General features: G+C 40.5%; 1 protein-coding gene across 21 annotated transcripts in view; it reads right to left on the reverse strand.

Moving 5' to 3' along the window:
- The window catches only part of LOC101146907 (microtubule-actin cross-linking factor 1, isoforms 1/2/3/4/5), a 280,531-nt gene that overhangs the window by 109,973 nt on the left and 155,392 nt on the right, over positions 1 to 15,166 (reverse strand). For all 21 annotated transcript variants that reach the window (XM_055392119.2, XM_055392106.2, XM_063700149.1 and 18 more), the window contains 3 exons: positions 8,618 to 8,784; positions 6,752 to 6,908; positions 4,344 to 4,461 (listed from right to left, as the gene is read on the reverse strand). In XM_055392119.2, coding sequence (XP_055248094.2) covers positions 4,344 to 4,461; positions 6,752 to 6,908; positions 8,618 to 8,784 — 442 coding nt within the window. The remainder of the gene's footprint in view (positions 1 to 4,343; positions 4,462 to 6,751; positions 6,909 to 8,617; positions 8,785 to 15,166) is intronic.

Here is a 15,166-nt window from a genome sequence, read left to right on the forward strand (position 1 = left end):
GTCTCTACAAAAAAATATTAAAAAAAAAAAAAAATTAGTCAGGCATGACAGTGCACATTTGTGGTCCTAGCTACTCAGGAGCTTGAGGTGGGCTGATTGCGTGGGCCTAGGAGGTCAAAGCTACAGAGAGCCATGATCACACTACTGTACTCCAGCCTGGGTGACAGAGCGAGACCCTGTCTCTAAAAAGAAGGAAAAAAATTAGCTGAATTAGGGTGGTGATTATAAAACTTTTAAATGTTAATGTTATTATATTTTCGATTAAAAAATACAAAATAGAAAAATAACATTCCATTGCAGTGTGGTGATGCAAAAAAGAAACTGGACTAGTAGGTGGGAGAAGACGGTATTAACCAAGGTTGTCACTAACTCAGTATGTGAGCCTTAATCTACAAACACAGTTTATTCTGCACGATTTAAAGATAATACAACCTATCCTGTTAACTCTCATGGGGTAACTGGGAAGAGATCATGAGCGAATGTATATCAAAGTACTTTATGAAATGGAGCTAGATAAATGTAAGGAACTGAAATATACATGGTTTTTCAGAGTTGGAAGAGAACTTTGAGAGCACTCAAGATAGTAATTTTCAAACTGATTTTCAAAACACCCTAAAAAGGTGCTTTAGGGATTGTGTTTAATGTTTGGTTTAAATGTAATATTCATATAAATTTCTAACTACTTAGAAATGATAATAAAACATGCATGTTCAATTATGCTGAATTCTACACCTTAACCCACCAGATAAAACCAATTATGCTGCTTTTCTGGGGAAAGTAAAGCAGCTCCTGACACATCTAAGCATCTATTTTAAGTTATTTTTGAGTGTCCCTGATTGGAAAGGTGGTAGCTCTTTACCAGCAATTTATGATATTCAAACCTGTCCATGTCCACTCATGTATACTATACAAAGAAAAACATCTATAGCACATGTGTAATACATTAAATAACACGACCAAAAATATAACACGACTTGCTCTCTGTACATCTACACAGTTCTCATTGTGGCAGAATTGTGTAATAATAGAATTCTTAACACTTCAAGTCAGCTGGACAGTTTTTGTCCTCAATGTCAGTCTTAAGTGTTTTCTATGTGTAAGAGCCCTCATTAAATATTCTTAGTGATTTAACTTTGAAACAATAATTTCTTATTACATCACTTTCAAGTTTCTAGCTCAATTCAATCAAAGCCTGTTCTGACATTGTGAAGTCAACTTTCAAAAACATTTGTCATCATTTGCAATTACTTAATCTGTGTGAACCATATTTTCTGGATACAATGAAACCAAACAAAATTTAGAAATAAATTAGATAGGCTGGGCCCGGTGGCTCACGCCTGTAATCCCAGCACTTTGGGAGGCCAAGGCAGGTGGATCACAAGGTCAGGAGATCGAGACCATCCTGGCTAACACAGTGAAACCCTGTCTCTACTAAAAATACAAAAAATTAGCCAGGCGTGGTGGCGGGTGCCTGTAGTCCCAGCTACTTGGGAGGCTGAGGCAGGAGAATGGCATGAACCTGGGAGATGGAGCTTGCAGTGAGCCGAGATCATGCCACTGCACTCCAGCCTGGGCAACAGAGCAAGACTCCGTCTCAGGAAAAAAAAAAAAAGAAAGAAAGAAATTAGATGGTGAAGCTGTCATCCAATAATCTTCCTTTTCAAATTTTTATATTCGTTAAGTTAGTCTCAATATTCTTACTGATGGATTTCATAACAGATAAATGCTATAAAATAACATATAAGGGAAACTTATGCCAACAAAATGGTTTCTTTTAATTTTTATTATTTATTTATTTATTTATTTTTGAGATGGAGTCTCGCTCTGTCACCCAGGCTGGAGTGCAGTGGTGCGATCTCAGCTCACTGCAAGCTCCGCCTCCCGGGTTCATGCCATTCTCCTGCCTCGGCCTCCCGAGTAGCTGGGACTACAGGCACCCGCCACCACACCTGGCTAATTTTTTGTATTTTTAGTAGAGACGAGGTTTCACTGTGTTATCCAGGATGGTCTCGATCACCTGACCTCATGATCCACCCGTCTTGGCCTCCCAAAGTGCTGGGATTACAGGCGTGAGCCACCGCGCCCGGCAGCCAACAAAATGTTTTGTTTTACGTAGTAGGGTTCTATATGAGATTTCTGTTTTTCTATATGAGATTTCTGTTCTATATGAGATTTCTGGTTTTTTTTTTTTAAAAATGATCTAGTCTAGGAGTCAGTAAACTACAGCTCATCAGCCAAATCTGGCCCTTTGTTTCAACAAAGTTTTACCGGAATATAGTCACAACCACTCATTTCTATTAATGTATTGTCTTTGGCTGTTTTTGTTACAATGGCAGAGGTATATGACTATGACAGAGACCATATACCCTGCAAACCTAAAATAGTTACTATCTGGCCCTTTATAGAAAAAGTTTGCTGACTCTGATCTAGTCACATGAATAAGTCACTGAACGTAGAGGTTGATACATCACCAATTCCCTGAAATGTCACATGTGGATAGTTCCAAAATATCTTTTAACTTTAGAATACTATAGAAAAGTACACATTTTCAGAAAGCAAATAAATTTTTCCTTTACTCGTTAAGTGACTATAGGAGTGCACTATCACAGACTAGTAATAAAACTTATGTGATCTCAATTAACAACGAGCAAGTGACTGGGAACTCACATGAGATTTTGTTTATTTATTTATTTTTTTTGAGACGGAGTCTCGCCCTGTCGCACAGGCTGGAGTGCAGTGGCGCAATCTTGGCTCACTGCAACCTCTGCCTCCCGGGTTCAAGCAGTTCTCCCACATCAGCCTCCTGAGTAGCTAGGATTACAGGCGCAAGCCACCATGCCTGGCTAATTTTTGTATTTTTAGTAGAGACGGGGTTTCACCATGTTGGCCAGGCTGGTCTTGAACTCCTGGCCTCAAGTGTTCCACCTCCTTTGGCCTCCCAAAGTGCTAGGATTACAGGCGTGAGCCACTGTGCCTGGCCTTCATATTAGATTTTGCTTCAAAGACTTAATTTGCAGTGAAAGATTATATACACATCTGGGCACAATCTTTGTACCCCCTTTGAAGTACTGATTTTTTTTTTTTTTTTGAGATGGGGTCTCCGTCTGTCGCCCAGGCTGGAATACAGTGGCACGATCTTGGCTCACTGCAACCTCTGCCTCCCAGGTTCAAGCCATTCTCTTGCCTCAGACTCCCAAATAGCTGGGATTACAGGCATGAGCCACCAGGCCTGGCTAATTTTTATATTTTTAGTAGAGACAAGGTTTCACCATTTTGGCCAGGCTGGTCTTGAACTCCCGACCTCAAGTGATCAGCCCACCTAGGCCTCCCAAAGTGCTGAGATTACAGGCATGAGCCACCACGCCTGGCCCAACACTGACTTCTAAATACCTTGCTTCTTCCTGGATATCACAATCATACCTACCCAGGCTTTCCCAACTTTTTTTTTTTTTTTCTTTTTTTTCCTGAGATGGAGTCTCACTCTGTCTGTTGCCCAGGCTGGAGTGCATGCACTGTCATGGCTCAATGAAACCTCCACCTACCAGGTTCAAGCTATTCTCCTGTTTCAGACTCCCGAGTAGCTGGGACTATAGGTGCGTGCCACCATGCCCGGCTAATGTTTGTATTTTTTTTTTTTTTTTTTGAGACAGAGTCTCGCTCTGTCTGTTGCCCAAGGTGGAGTGCAGTGGTGTGATCTCGGCTCACTGCAAGCTCCGCACCATTCTCCTGCCTCAGCCTCCTGAGTAGCTGGGACTACAGGAACCCGCCACCACGCCTGGCTAATTTTTTGTATTTTTAGTAGAGATGGGGTTTCACCGTGTTAGCCAGGATGGTCTCAATCTCCTGACTTCGTGATCCGCCTGCCTTGGCCTCCCAAAGTGCTGGGATTACAGGTGTGAGCTGCCTCACCTGGCCTAATTTTTGTATTTTTAGTAGAGATGGGGTTTCACCATGTTGGCCAGGCTGGTTTTGATCTTCTGACTTCGTGGCTGGCCAGTGACCAAGTTTAAAGATGATGCTTACCCATCCCATTTACACATTCAAAAATGGGAAATTCTCAAGATGAAAATCTCATTTTAATTATTCAATGTTCATTTGATAGTTCTAAGTGGGACAACTAGTTCATTTACTTTTCCCATCATGGGAAGGAATTTTGCAAAATGGAGCAATGTTATATAGCAAAAGGGGTGACAGGTCAGGTTGCAGGGGAAGACTGCTTTGGGCATGCCTTTTGTTTTCATACCCAACCTTGATTTTCACTTTAATTATATAAGGAGGCATCTCCAAAGGCCAAAAGCAAAGAGCAATTTTTATTCACTATATTTTGAAGAGCCTGTACTCACCTGTCTTGCCTTGGGAATCAGGTGCTGTGATTTCCATGATGAGATTTTCTAAAGAAGTACCTTTGCAATTGATTTCTTCCACCAGAGTTCCCTTACTTGCCCAGTCATCTAGTAGACTCTGTTTAAAGAAGAAAATGGCTAAATGTAGTATCTGGGGCTTTTTCCTCATAAGTAGGGACATCTGTTCTGTATATACTCCCTAGTGTTTTGACAAGCATTAAGAGACCATCCTTCTGATTTATTTATTCATTTATCAAATATCTATTGAACATTTACTATATGACTGGCACCATGCCAAACACTGGGGTACAAAATAGAATTATGATACAATTTCTAAAACCAGAAGCTCAGATTATCGATTGCATTATAATGTGATAAATGCTATTACAGTATTATGGACAGTCTGTGAATTCCAAGAGCATAAGAGGAGTTCTATCTAATTCTGCCTAGAGGAAGGAAAGCTTTGAATTAAGATAATGGCTGGGCATGGTGGTTCACACCTGTAATCCCAGCACTTTGGGAGGCTGAGGCGGGCAGATCACTTGAGGTCAGGAGTACAAGACCAGACTGGTCGACACGGTGAAACCCCGTCTCTACTAAAAATACAAAAAAAAATTAGCCGGGCGTGGTGGCAGGCACCTGTAATCCCAGCGACTCAGGGCGCTGAGACGGGAGAGTTGCTTGAACCTGGGAGGCAGAGGTTGCAGTGAGCTGAGATCATGCCACGGCACCCCAGCCTGGGTGACAGAGTGAGACTCCATCTTAAAAAAAAAAAAAAAAAAAAAGCAAAGAAAGATAAGAGTTTGCCAGATGGACAAGAGGGAACAACATGCATATAAAGATTAAAAAAGAAATGGTAACTAGAGGATATATAAGGAGCTAGATATTGAGATACAGAAAAATACATAGAATCATAGGCTATACTTTGCGTTTATTAAGGAAACTTTATATTGGGTTTGAAATCAAAGATCCAACTACCACAGAAATCCATCAGGAAACAATGGCATTTGCTCTAAGACAAAAATAGCACATCACGTTAAGTCTCCAAGATGTCTCCTGCCATAGTTGTAGGATTTTACTCCTTTCAGAGAAAGGACGCCATTCTAGCCTTCATTGCCCTCCCCCATACTGAATATCCCTGACAATCTACTTAGTTTGCTTTTGACTTTAAGCTGCAGAGAAAGGCACAGAGCTCTACTCATATTGCCTAATTTCAAACTGACCCTTGGTCACTGCTTGTCAGTTCTTTAATTAATCACTCTTTTTTTTTTTTTTTTTTGAGACAGAGTCTCACTCTCTATCACCCAGGCTGGAGTGCAGTGGCACCATCTCAGCTCACTGCAACCTCCACCTCCCAAGTTCAAGCAATTCTCTGCCTCAGCCTCTTGAGTAGCTGGGATTACAGGCACCTGCCACCACGTCCAGCTAATTTTTGTATTTTTAGTAGAGATGGGGTTTCACCATCTTGGCCAGGCTGATCTTGAACTCCTGACCTTGTGATCCACCCGCCTCGGCCTCCTAAAGTGCTGGTATTACAGGCGTTGAGCCACTGCGCCTGGCCATTAATCACTCTTGATTCCAAAGAGCCACAGTCCCCAAACTATGGCTTTACTCACAGAATATTTTACATTTTTGAGGAAAATACAGTGACATCTGTTGAACACCATATGAACAACTACTAAGTTGTTTGGACTTAACTTCTTAGCAAGTAGAAGTATTAGGAGTTTTTGTTTCTCTTTTTTCTGGCCTTGAGGTGCCATGACAAATTTCTTAAAACACCATGGGCACTGTGAAACAAAAATGTTGGGAAAGCTCTGTCCTAGGGAATTCCCAACAGCAAATGCTCCTGGCACTCACTCTGTGAAAGCAATCAAATGCTTTTCTTTCATCTGCTCAAGATGAAGTATGCTTTACTGAGAAAATAAGGATAAGTGCATGACAGTTAGTCAGAGGCATATTTGGCTTATTTCAACAAAAGGAAGACATAGGTTAGAGGTGTAAGCAGAGGCTGGATAATTACAGATCAAAGACAGTACAGAAGGGATTTTGCAGGGAATGGGAGGAAGGTTGGTCCCATCCTTGAAGGTACCTTCCAACCATCTGATTCTAGCTTTTCCTTTACTAGCTGAAGTAGTACTAGTTCTTCTATCCTCAATTTCCTGATCATATTATCTGGTTACTTGCTCAAATATATTTGTCTAATTCTCAAACATACAAAGAGAGTGTATGCTTCTCAAGGACTGTATGGGTAGATGGTTATCATATGAAGAAAACGTAGGAATTTCTGTTCTGATGCAGACTGACAACTTGGATTTCTCATACATTTCCCCACCACAGCTGGAGACCAGTTAATACAAGTATTCAAACCAGTGCCTAGCCCAATTCTTGGAGTCCCTTTGTTCACCTACCTTCAGGTGTTCAATCTGCTTTTCTAACTCTTTAGCACTCATAGAAGTTTCCGTAGGTGGAATACTCCCTTCAGTTTCTTTCAACCATTTCTGGAAGGTCCTGACCAGCTTCCGGAATTCATCCAACTGTTCCTGGCAAGATGATGCATCTTTCTCTCTGTCAATGAAGCAGTTTTGTTACTTGCCAGACTAAGTTTTATAAAGTCATCTTGAGCTAAGAGTAGTTCATTCTGTGACTCCAGACACCAGTTACCTAACATGGCCTTTCTTTCTCATAATCTTTTCCATAGCAGGTTTGGCTGAACAAAAGCATATAACGTTGAAGCGTACCAAACTCAGGAATATATTGCCCTTGTTTGGACATTTCTGGGGAAAGAGGTCTTCAATCTCACTCTAGGCTAAAGTGAAAGTGAGAAAAACTAAAGGGAGGCTGCTATTTAGGTACTGTGATACAATGGAAAGAATGCAGGCTTTGGATCTCAATTCCAGCCCTGCTACATTTTAGCTATTTGACTCTTTCAAGGACCAATTCAAGTGCTGATTGCTTTAGCAAGGAAGGTGCCGAAAATGAGGCTCACAGAAGTTAGCTGATTAGTTCTAGATTAATCATGCCAATGAATAAACTAAATCAAAAGGAAAGTTTTGGAAATGGCCATATCTATCAGACAGATGTCAATCCAGAAATCCTGATTCCTCATACAGTAAAAAGGCCCTCAGCATAGGGGAAGAAAAACAAAAGCTTTCTTGACCTTTGTCCCCATCCTCTCCATTAGATAACCTGCTGCTAATAATGTTGGTTTGAGCAACTCTTTTCTTCTAATCACTAAGGCAGTTATCTGCTAAATCAAGATCATATTTATCGCTAAACTTAGATAAGAAGTCTTGTTCCTGCTCTTAAATCTATGTGAGGCTGTCCAGTGGGGAATCATGGCTTTTCAACAGGGACCAAAATCAGCCAGCCTTGTCATATATTCCCTTGTTTGCCTTGAAAGAAGAATCCAGATACTCTTCTAAAATAGCAACTTAAATGTGGTCAAAACAAGCAGGGGGTCTGGGCATGGTGGTTCACACCTGTAATCCCAGCACTTTGGGAGGCCAAGGCAGTAGGATGGATGAGGCCAGGAGTTCACAAGTAGCCTGGTCAACATAGCAAGACCCCATATCTTAAAAAAAAAAAAAAAGCCAGGGGACTGCCAACATCACCCTTAATTATGTCTAGGAAGTCTCTTCCAATTTTTCTCTTCTTTCAAAATTATTCTGTAATCTTACTTGCTGCCTCAAATTTGTTCTGTTTGGTCCAAGTGGCCTAGGCTTCTGATCACAAAGAGAGGGAACTCATCCCTACCTTCTATTAGTTACTATTAGAAAAACCACTAAGTGGCTGGGTGCGGTGGCTCATGCCTGTAATCCCAGCACTTTGGGAGGCGGAGGCAGGTCGATCACCTGAGGTCAGGAGTTCGAGACCAGCCTGGCCAGTGTAGGGAAACCCCATCTCTACTAAAAATGCAAAAATTAGCTGAGCATGGTGGTGGGCGCCTGTAATCCCAGCCACTCAGGAAGCTGAGGTAGAAGAATTGCTTGAACCCAAGAGATGGAGGTTGTAGTGAGCCAAGATGGCACCACTGCATTCCAGCCTGGGTGACAGAGTGAGACTCAGTCTCAAAAAAAAAGAAAAGAAAAACCACTAAGCATCAAGTAGATTAGGTAGCTTTGCCTAAAAAAAGGCACTTTTCACCCTCCTACAACTCAGTAGTAGAATTTTAGATGCCATCTGTTCTGGTAAAGGAAGAAAAGAGAAAAGATCATTTCACTCCATCACAAGAAAAAATAGTTCCCCAATGCTGACCAACACAAGTGATAACTCACCTCTCTTTAACTGTCTTCTGTAGCTCTGTGAAGTCTTTTCTGAGGTTCTGTACCCTGTCCTGATGCTGGCACAAGTCCAGCGCAAAGCCACAAGAGCTCAGTTCAGTGACCAGGTGCTCAAGAGTATCTAGGTTCTCCTGTTGGTCTTCCATTTCCAAATTGAGCTCCTGTCAAGCAAACAAGGAAATGTATTAAATCCTCTAATCCTTATAAATATACTCTAAAAAGGAATAAGGAAAGAGGTATGCTTGCCAGGTCAAATGCTAGATCAAAACAATAAATATGCAACTCAGTGAAAAGTTTAAAAAAACAAACATTTTTTTTTTTTCCTTTTGAGACAGAGTTTTACTCCTGTCACCCAGGCTGGAGTACAATGGCGGTATCTTGGCTCACTGCAACTTCCGCCTCCTGGGTTCAAGCGATTCTCCTGCCTCAGCATCTCGAGCAGCTGGGATTACAGTCTCCTGCCACCACGCCCAGCTAATTATTTTTTGTATTAAAAAACCCAATTAAAAAATCTGATAAATATGTAGGACATCTTCAATCCACTGGAGAGTGGCTAGGAATTACAAAACAGTCTTGTCTCCTCTAAACAAACGTTCAAAGACTTGGGAGGTACCATGACAGGACGTAAAGAATGAAAGTTTCAGGAGTCAAATACACCTCACCTGAAATTCAATCACACTTTGCCACTTACTAACTTGTGATCTTAAGCTACTAAACTATTCTAAGCTTCATGGTCTCTTCTATAAAATGGGGGTAAACACACTATCTCCACTATTATTTAACATTATACTTAAGATATCAGCCAGGCCCAGTGGCTCATGCCTGTAATCCCAGCACTTTTCGGGGCCAAGGTGGGTGGATCACTTAAGCCTAGGAGTTCAAGACCAGCCTGGGCAACATGGCAAAACTCCATCTCTATTTTTTTAAAAAAGTTAATTTAATAATTTAAAAAAAAACAGCCAATGCAATTAAGAGAAAACAATCTGTGGAGTAAGAATTGGAAAAGAAGAGATAAAACTGTATTTGTAGGTCACATGAAAGTATATTTGTATGGCCGGGCACGGTGGCTCACGTGTGTAATCCCAGCATTTTGGAAGGCCAAGGCAGGCCCATCACTTGAGGTTAGGAGTTCATGATCAGGCTGGCCAACATGGTGAAACCCCGTCTCTACTAAAAATACAAAAATTGGCTGGGCATGGTGGCGCACTCTGTAGTCCCAGCTGCTTGGGAGGCTAAGGCAGAAGAATCACTTGAATTTGCGAGGAGGAGGTTGCAGTGAGCCAAGATTGTGCCACTGCACTCCAGCCTGGGCAACAGAGTGAGACTCTGCCTCCAAAAAAAAAAAAAAAAAAAAGGCCAGGCATGGTGGCTCATTCCTGTAATCCTAGCACTTTGGGAGGCTGAGAGGTTCAGGAGTTCAAGACCAGTCTGGCCAATGTGGTGAAACCCTGTCTCTACTAAAAACACAAAAATTTGCTGGAAATTGCTAGAACCCAGGAGGCGGAGGTTGCAGTGAGCCGAGATTGTGCCATAGCACTCCAGCCTGGGTAACAGAGCAAGTCTCTGTCTCAAAAACAAAAAAGTATATTTGTAAAACCCAAGATAATCAACAATAAAATGAAATCAAACAACGAAGTAGTTAAACAAGGTAGCAGGATATAAAATTAACACACAAAAATCAATAATGAAAACTTCAACTTACTATAGCAACACAAAAGGCTCAATCTTAGTAATCAACTAACAAGAAACACAAAATCTAAATTTTAAAACACTTCTGAAATTGGGTGCAGTGGCTCTTGCTTGTAATCCCAGTTGCTGGGGAGGCTGAGACTCCTGGGAATCACTTGAGCCCAGGAGTTTGAGGATGCAGTGAGCTATGATCATGCCACTGCACTCCAGCCTGGGCAAGAGAGCAGGACCCCATCTCAAAACAAAAAAGAACAAAAAAATCAAAAACACTCCTGAAAAACACAAAAGCAGATCTGACTAGATGGAAACACATCCATAAAAGTGCATGCGTATGTATTTGCTTATGTATGTATATGCGTTTGTGTGAATAAATACATTTAGTGTGACCCACATAAAAATGCTAACTTCTCTAGAACTAATGAAGGTGATTCCTAAATTCACATAGAAAAATAAATGTGCAACTACACCTATGAAAAACTTTGAAAGAAAAAAAATGAGGACATTAAAATATACCATAAAGCCTCTATAATTAAAATAGTATGCTCTGGTACATGAATAGAAAGACCAGCAAAACAGAATAGAAAATCCAGAAATAGGCCGGGCGAGGTGGCTCATGCCTGTAATCTCAGCACTTTGGGAGGCCAAGGTGGGTGGATTACTTGAGGTCAGGAGTTCGAGACCAGCCTGGCCAACATGGTGAAACCCCGTCTCTGCTAAAAATACAAAAATTAGCCAGGTGTGGTGGCAGGCCCCTGTAATCCCAGCTACTTGGGAGCCTGAGGCAGGAGAATCACTTGAACCTGGAAGGGAGGTTGCAGTGAGCCAAGATCATGCCACTGCACCCCAGCCTGGGTGACAGAACAAGATCCCATCTCAAAAAAAAAAAAGAAAAAAAAAGAAAATCCAGAAATAGACTCAAAGACATATAAAAATTGGGTATATGATGAAGATGGTTTCTTAAATCTGGGGAAAAGATGGACTTTTCAAATAAATGATACAGGTTGGATATCCTTTATGCTTGGGACCAGAAGTGTTTTGAATTCCAGACTCTTCCAGATTTTGGAATATTTGCATTATACTTAGCAGTTGAGCATCCCTAATCTGAAGCTCTGAAATCTGAAGTGCTCCAATGAGTCTTTCCTTTGAGCATGACCTCTTGAGTGTCATGTCAGCTCTCAAAAAGTTTCAGATTTTGGGCTGGCTGTGGTGGCTCATGCCTGTAATCCCAGGCCTTTGGGAGGCTGAGGCAGGTGGATCACGAGGTCAGCAGATCAAGACCATCCTGGCTAACATGGTGAAACCCCATCTCTACTAAAAATACAAAAAAATTAGCCGGACGTGGTGGCGGGCGCCTGTAGTCCCAGCTACTTGGGAGATTGAGACAGAGAATGGCATGAACCCAGAAGGCAGAGCTTGCAGTGAGCTGAGATCGTGCCACTGCACTTCAGCCTTGGTGACAGAGCAAGACTCCGTCTCAAAAAAAAAAAAAGTTTCAGATTTTGGAGCATTTCAGATTTTGGATTGGGGCACTCAACTTCTATTATGAACAACTAGATAGACATAACAGAAAAAGGTAACATGATTCATACTTCAGAATAAGCTTAAATTGTTAAAAGATTCAAATGGAAAAAAAATTAAAACAAGTTTTAGAATAAAGCATGAATAAATTTTTTCATAACCTGGGTGTGACAAAAATCTTTCAAACTACGACTAAAAATACATATTTAATAAAATACTCATAAAATCTTCTATGTAGAACAAAAATTCCACATTTACGGCCGGGCGCGGTGGCTCACGCCTGTAATCCCAGCACTTTGGGAGGCCGAGGTGGGCGGATCACGAGGTGGGGAGATCGAGACCATCCTGGCTAACACGGTGAAACCCCGTCTCTACTAAAAATACAAAAAATTAGCCAGGCGCGGTGGCAGGCACCTGTAGTCCCAGCTGCTCAGGAGGCTGAGGCAGGAGAATGGCATGAACCCGGGAGGCAGAGCTTGCAGTGAGCCGAGATTGCGCCACTGCACTCCAGCCTGGGCGACAGAGCGAGACTCCGTCTCAAAAAAAAAAAAAAAATTCCACATTTACATGGCAAAAAACACCATAAGTCAAAAGCACAATCTGGGAAACAATATTTCTAACATATCACAGATAAAGAATTAATCTCTCTAATATATAAGAACTCTAAAAAAAAAAAAAAAAACTTTAAAAATTGAGAGAAAACCAAAAATCTGGACCAAAAAATGACAAAATACATGAACAGATAGTTCACAAATAAATGACTCTTAAATGTAAAAACACACTCAACCTCGCTCATAAGAGAAATAAAAATTAAAACCACATTCACATATCATGTTTTACCAATCACACCAGAAAAAAATTAAAAGCTTGATAATAAATTTTGTTGGTGAGGCTATAGGGGAAACAGGTACTCTAATACACTGCTGGTGGGAATGCAAAATGGTGAAATTTCAATGGAGGGGAATTTGGCTATTTCTAACAAAACTACACATGTATTTACCCTTTAATGCAATAACTCCACTCTAGGAACTTATTCTGAGGATACACTTCCAATATTATGGGAAAAAATACACACAGCTATTCAGTAGTAATAGCACAATTTCGGAAACAACAATTCAAATTTCCACCATGTATGAGTCTTGTTGGCCAGGTGTGGTGGCTCATGCCTGTAATCCCAGCACTTTGGGAGGCCGAGGCAGGCAGATCACTTGAGGTCAGGAGTTTGAGATCAGCCTGGCCAACATGGTGAAACCCCATCTCTACTAAAAATACAAAAAAACTACCCAGGCATCATGGCAGGCACCTATAATCCCAGCTTCTTCGGAGGCTGAGGCAGGAGAATCACTTGAACCCAAGTGGAGGTTGAGGTTACAGTGAGCCAAGATCGTGCCACTGCACTTCAGCCTGGGCAACAGAGCGCAGAGCAAGACTCTGTCTCGAAAGGAAAGGAAAAAGGGACGGGACGGGACGGGACGGGACGGAAAAAGGAAAGGAAAAAGGAAAGGAAAAAGGAAAGGAAAAAGGAAAGGAAAAAGGAAAGGAAAAAGGAAAGGAAAAAGGAAAGGAAAGGAAAGGAAAGGAAGAGAGAGAGAGAGAGAGGGAGAGGGAGAGAGAGAGAGAGAGAGAGAGGGAGGGAGAGAGAGAGAGAGAGAGAGAGAGAGAGAGAGAGAGAGAGAGAGAGAAAGAAAGAGTCTTGTTGATTAAACTGTAACTCTTCTACACAATGAAAGTATGGTTTAAAAAACGAAGATCTCTGTGAATCCATATTAAGTGATTTCCAAGACATATTAAGTAAAAAAGCAAAGGATTAAGTAATATACCCTTCTTTTTTGTAAGGAAGAATGGAAAATAAGAAAGTGTGTATGTTCATTTTGGTAAAAAGGAATAGAAAAAAATAAACCTGAAATGTGTTACTATGGGGATGGGTGAAAATGGGATGGAAGAGACAGGAAAGACAATGAGAATATATCCTTATTCACTTCCTATACCTTGAGTATAACTTTTTGAAGAGTTTTAACTTTTGACCTATGTTAATGCTTTACATATTTAAAAATAAGTTTAATCAACAAAGGTAGAAAAATAAAGTCCTAAAGTTGAATACAAATAGAAACAAATCTAATTATATAAGAAATTACAGAAAACATAATTCAGGTAATTTTTGAACACAGTACACAGTGGGTCATAGGCTAAGGACAAAAACAAATCCAAAGAAATCTTCAATTTTATTTAGCAGGTTTGTTATTGGTAGAAATACTAATGTAATTCTAAAACTATCTTATATTTATTGTAGAATAAAACAAATAAGTAAATATATTAAAGTTGCTGGGAACTAGGGTTCTCCCTACAGGAAAGGAAGATACAAATGTGGAAAGGAGGAAGATTCCTATGGTGTTGAGTTGAGACTAGACTATCAGTATGATTTTATGATATAAGAAACATACACATATGTTTCCTAACACTATCTATTAAAAAGAACCTAAAAGTAGTGACACTCCAGTAGCTCATCTAGTGTCCAGATTTGGTTTCTAAATATCATTCCCCACTAAAAGTGGGACTCCTTGGATAAATAACTGATTTCAGATAGGGGACAAGGAAATACATTATTGTGCCACAAATATCTTAAGTGCCAAAAGTGCTCTTATGCTGAGGAAGACATGTCAAAAAGCCACAGGAGACAGCTTGAAGGGGATCCCACCGACCACATTTGGGAAAACGTTAAGTATCATAAAGAATAATGGTAATAACAAATATAGAAGCCCATAATGATACTCTCTTTTATATTTTTATAAGAGAGGGAAAACAATTAGCAACTGGTGAATCTAGATGAAGAGTATGCTGGTGTTTAATGGACCATTTCTTCTGCTTTTCTGTAAGTTTGAAATCATTCAAAGCAAAAAGGAGAGCAAACCAAACCAAACAATGAGATTCCACTTTAATATGGAAAAAGTTAGAAAGCTGGATAAAGCGAAGGCAGCAATGCAGAGATACAGGAATGCTGAATGAAGTACTACAGGTGGGAATGTGTGCTGGTACAGCCATTCTGGAGCTCAAATTGGCCACTACTGAGTCGAATTAAATTAATATATGCATATACTATGACTTGGCAGTTTTACTTCTGGATATATATCTGTGGTAGCTGTTAATACTTTTACCAAATATTTCTAGCTTTGCACCTTCTAGGTAAGTGGTGAGATTACATTTCCTCACCCTCTTGAAAGGTATAGGTGGTTTTGTGGAAAGTGCTTTGACTAATAAAATGTAAATAAATATAATATGCCCTTTTACCACTGAGGCAGTAATCATGAAAGCTTATATCAGGATGAAATCTCCATCAAT

The sequence above is a fragment of the Gorilla gorilla genome, chromosome 1 (assembly GCF_029281585.2).
Source record: "Gorilla gorilla gorilla isolate KB3781 chromosome 1, NHGRI_mGorGor1-v2.1_pri, whole genome shotgun sequence".
Classification (NCBI taxonomy): Eukaryota; Metazoa; Chordata; class Mammalia; order Primates; family Hominidae; genus Gorilla; species Gorilla gorilla.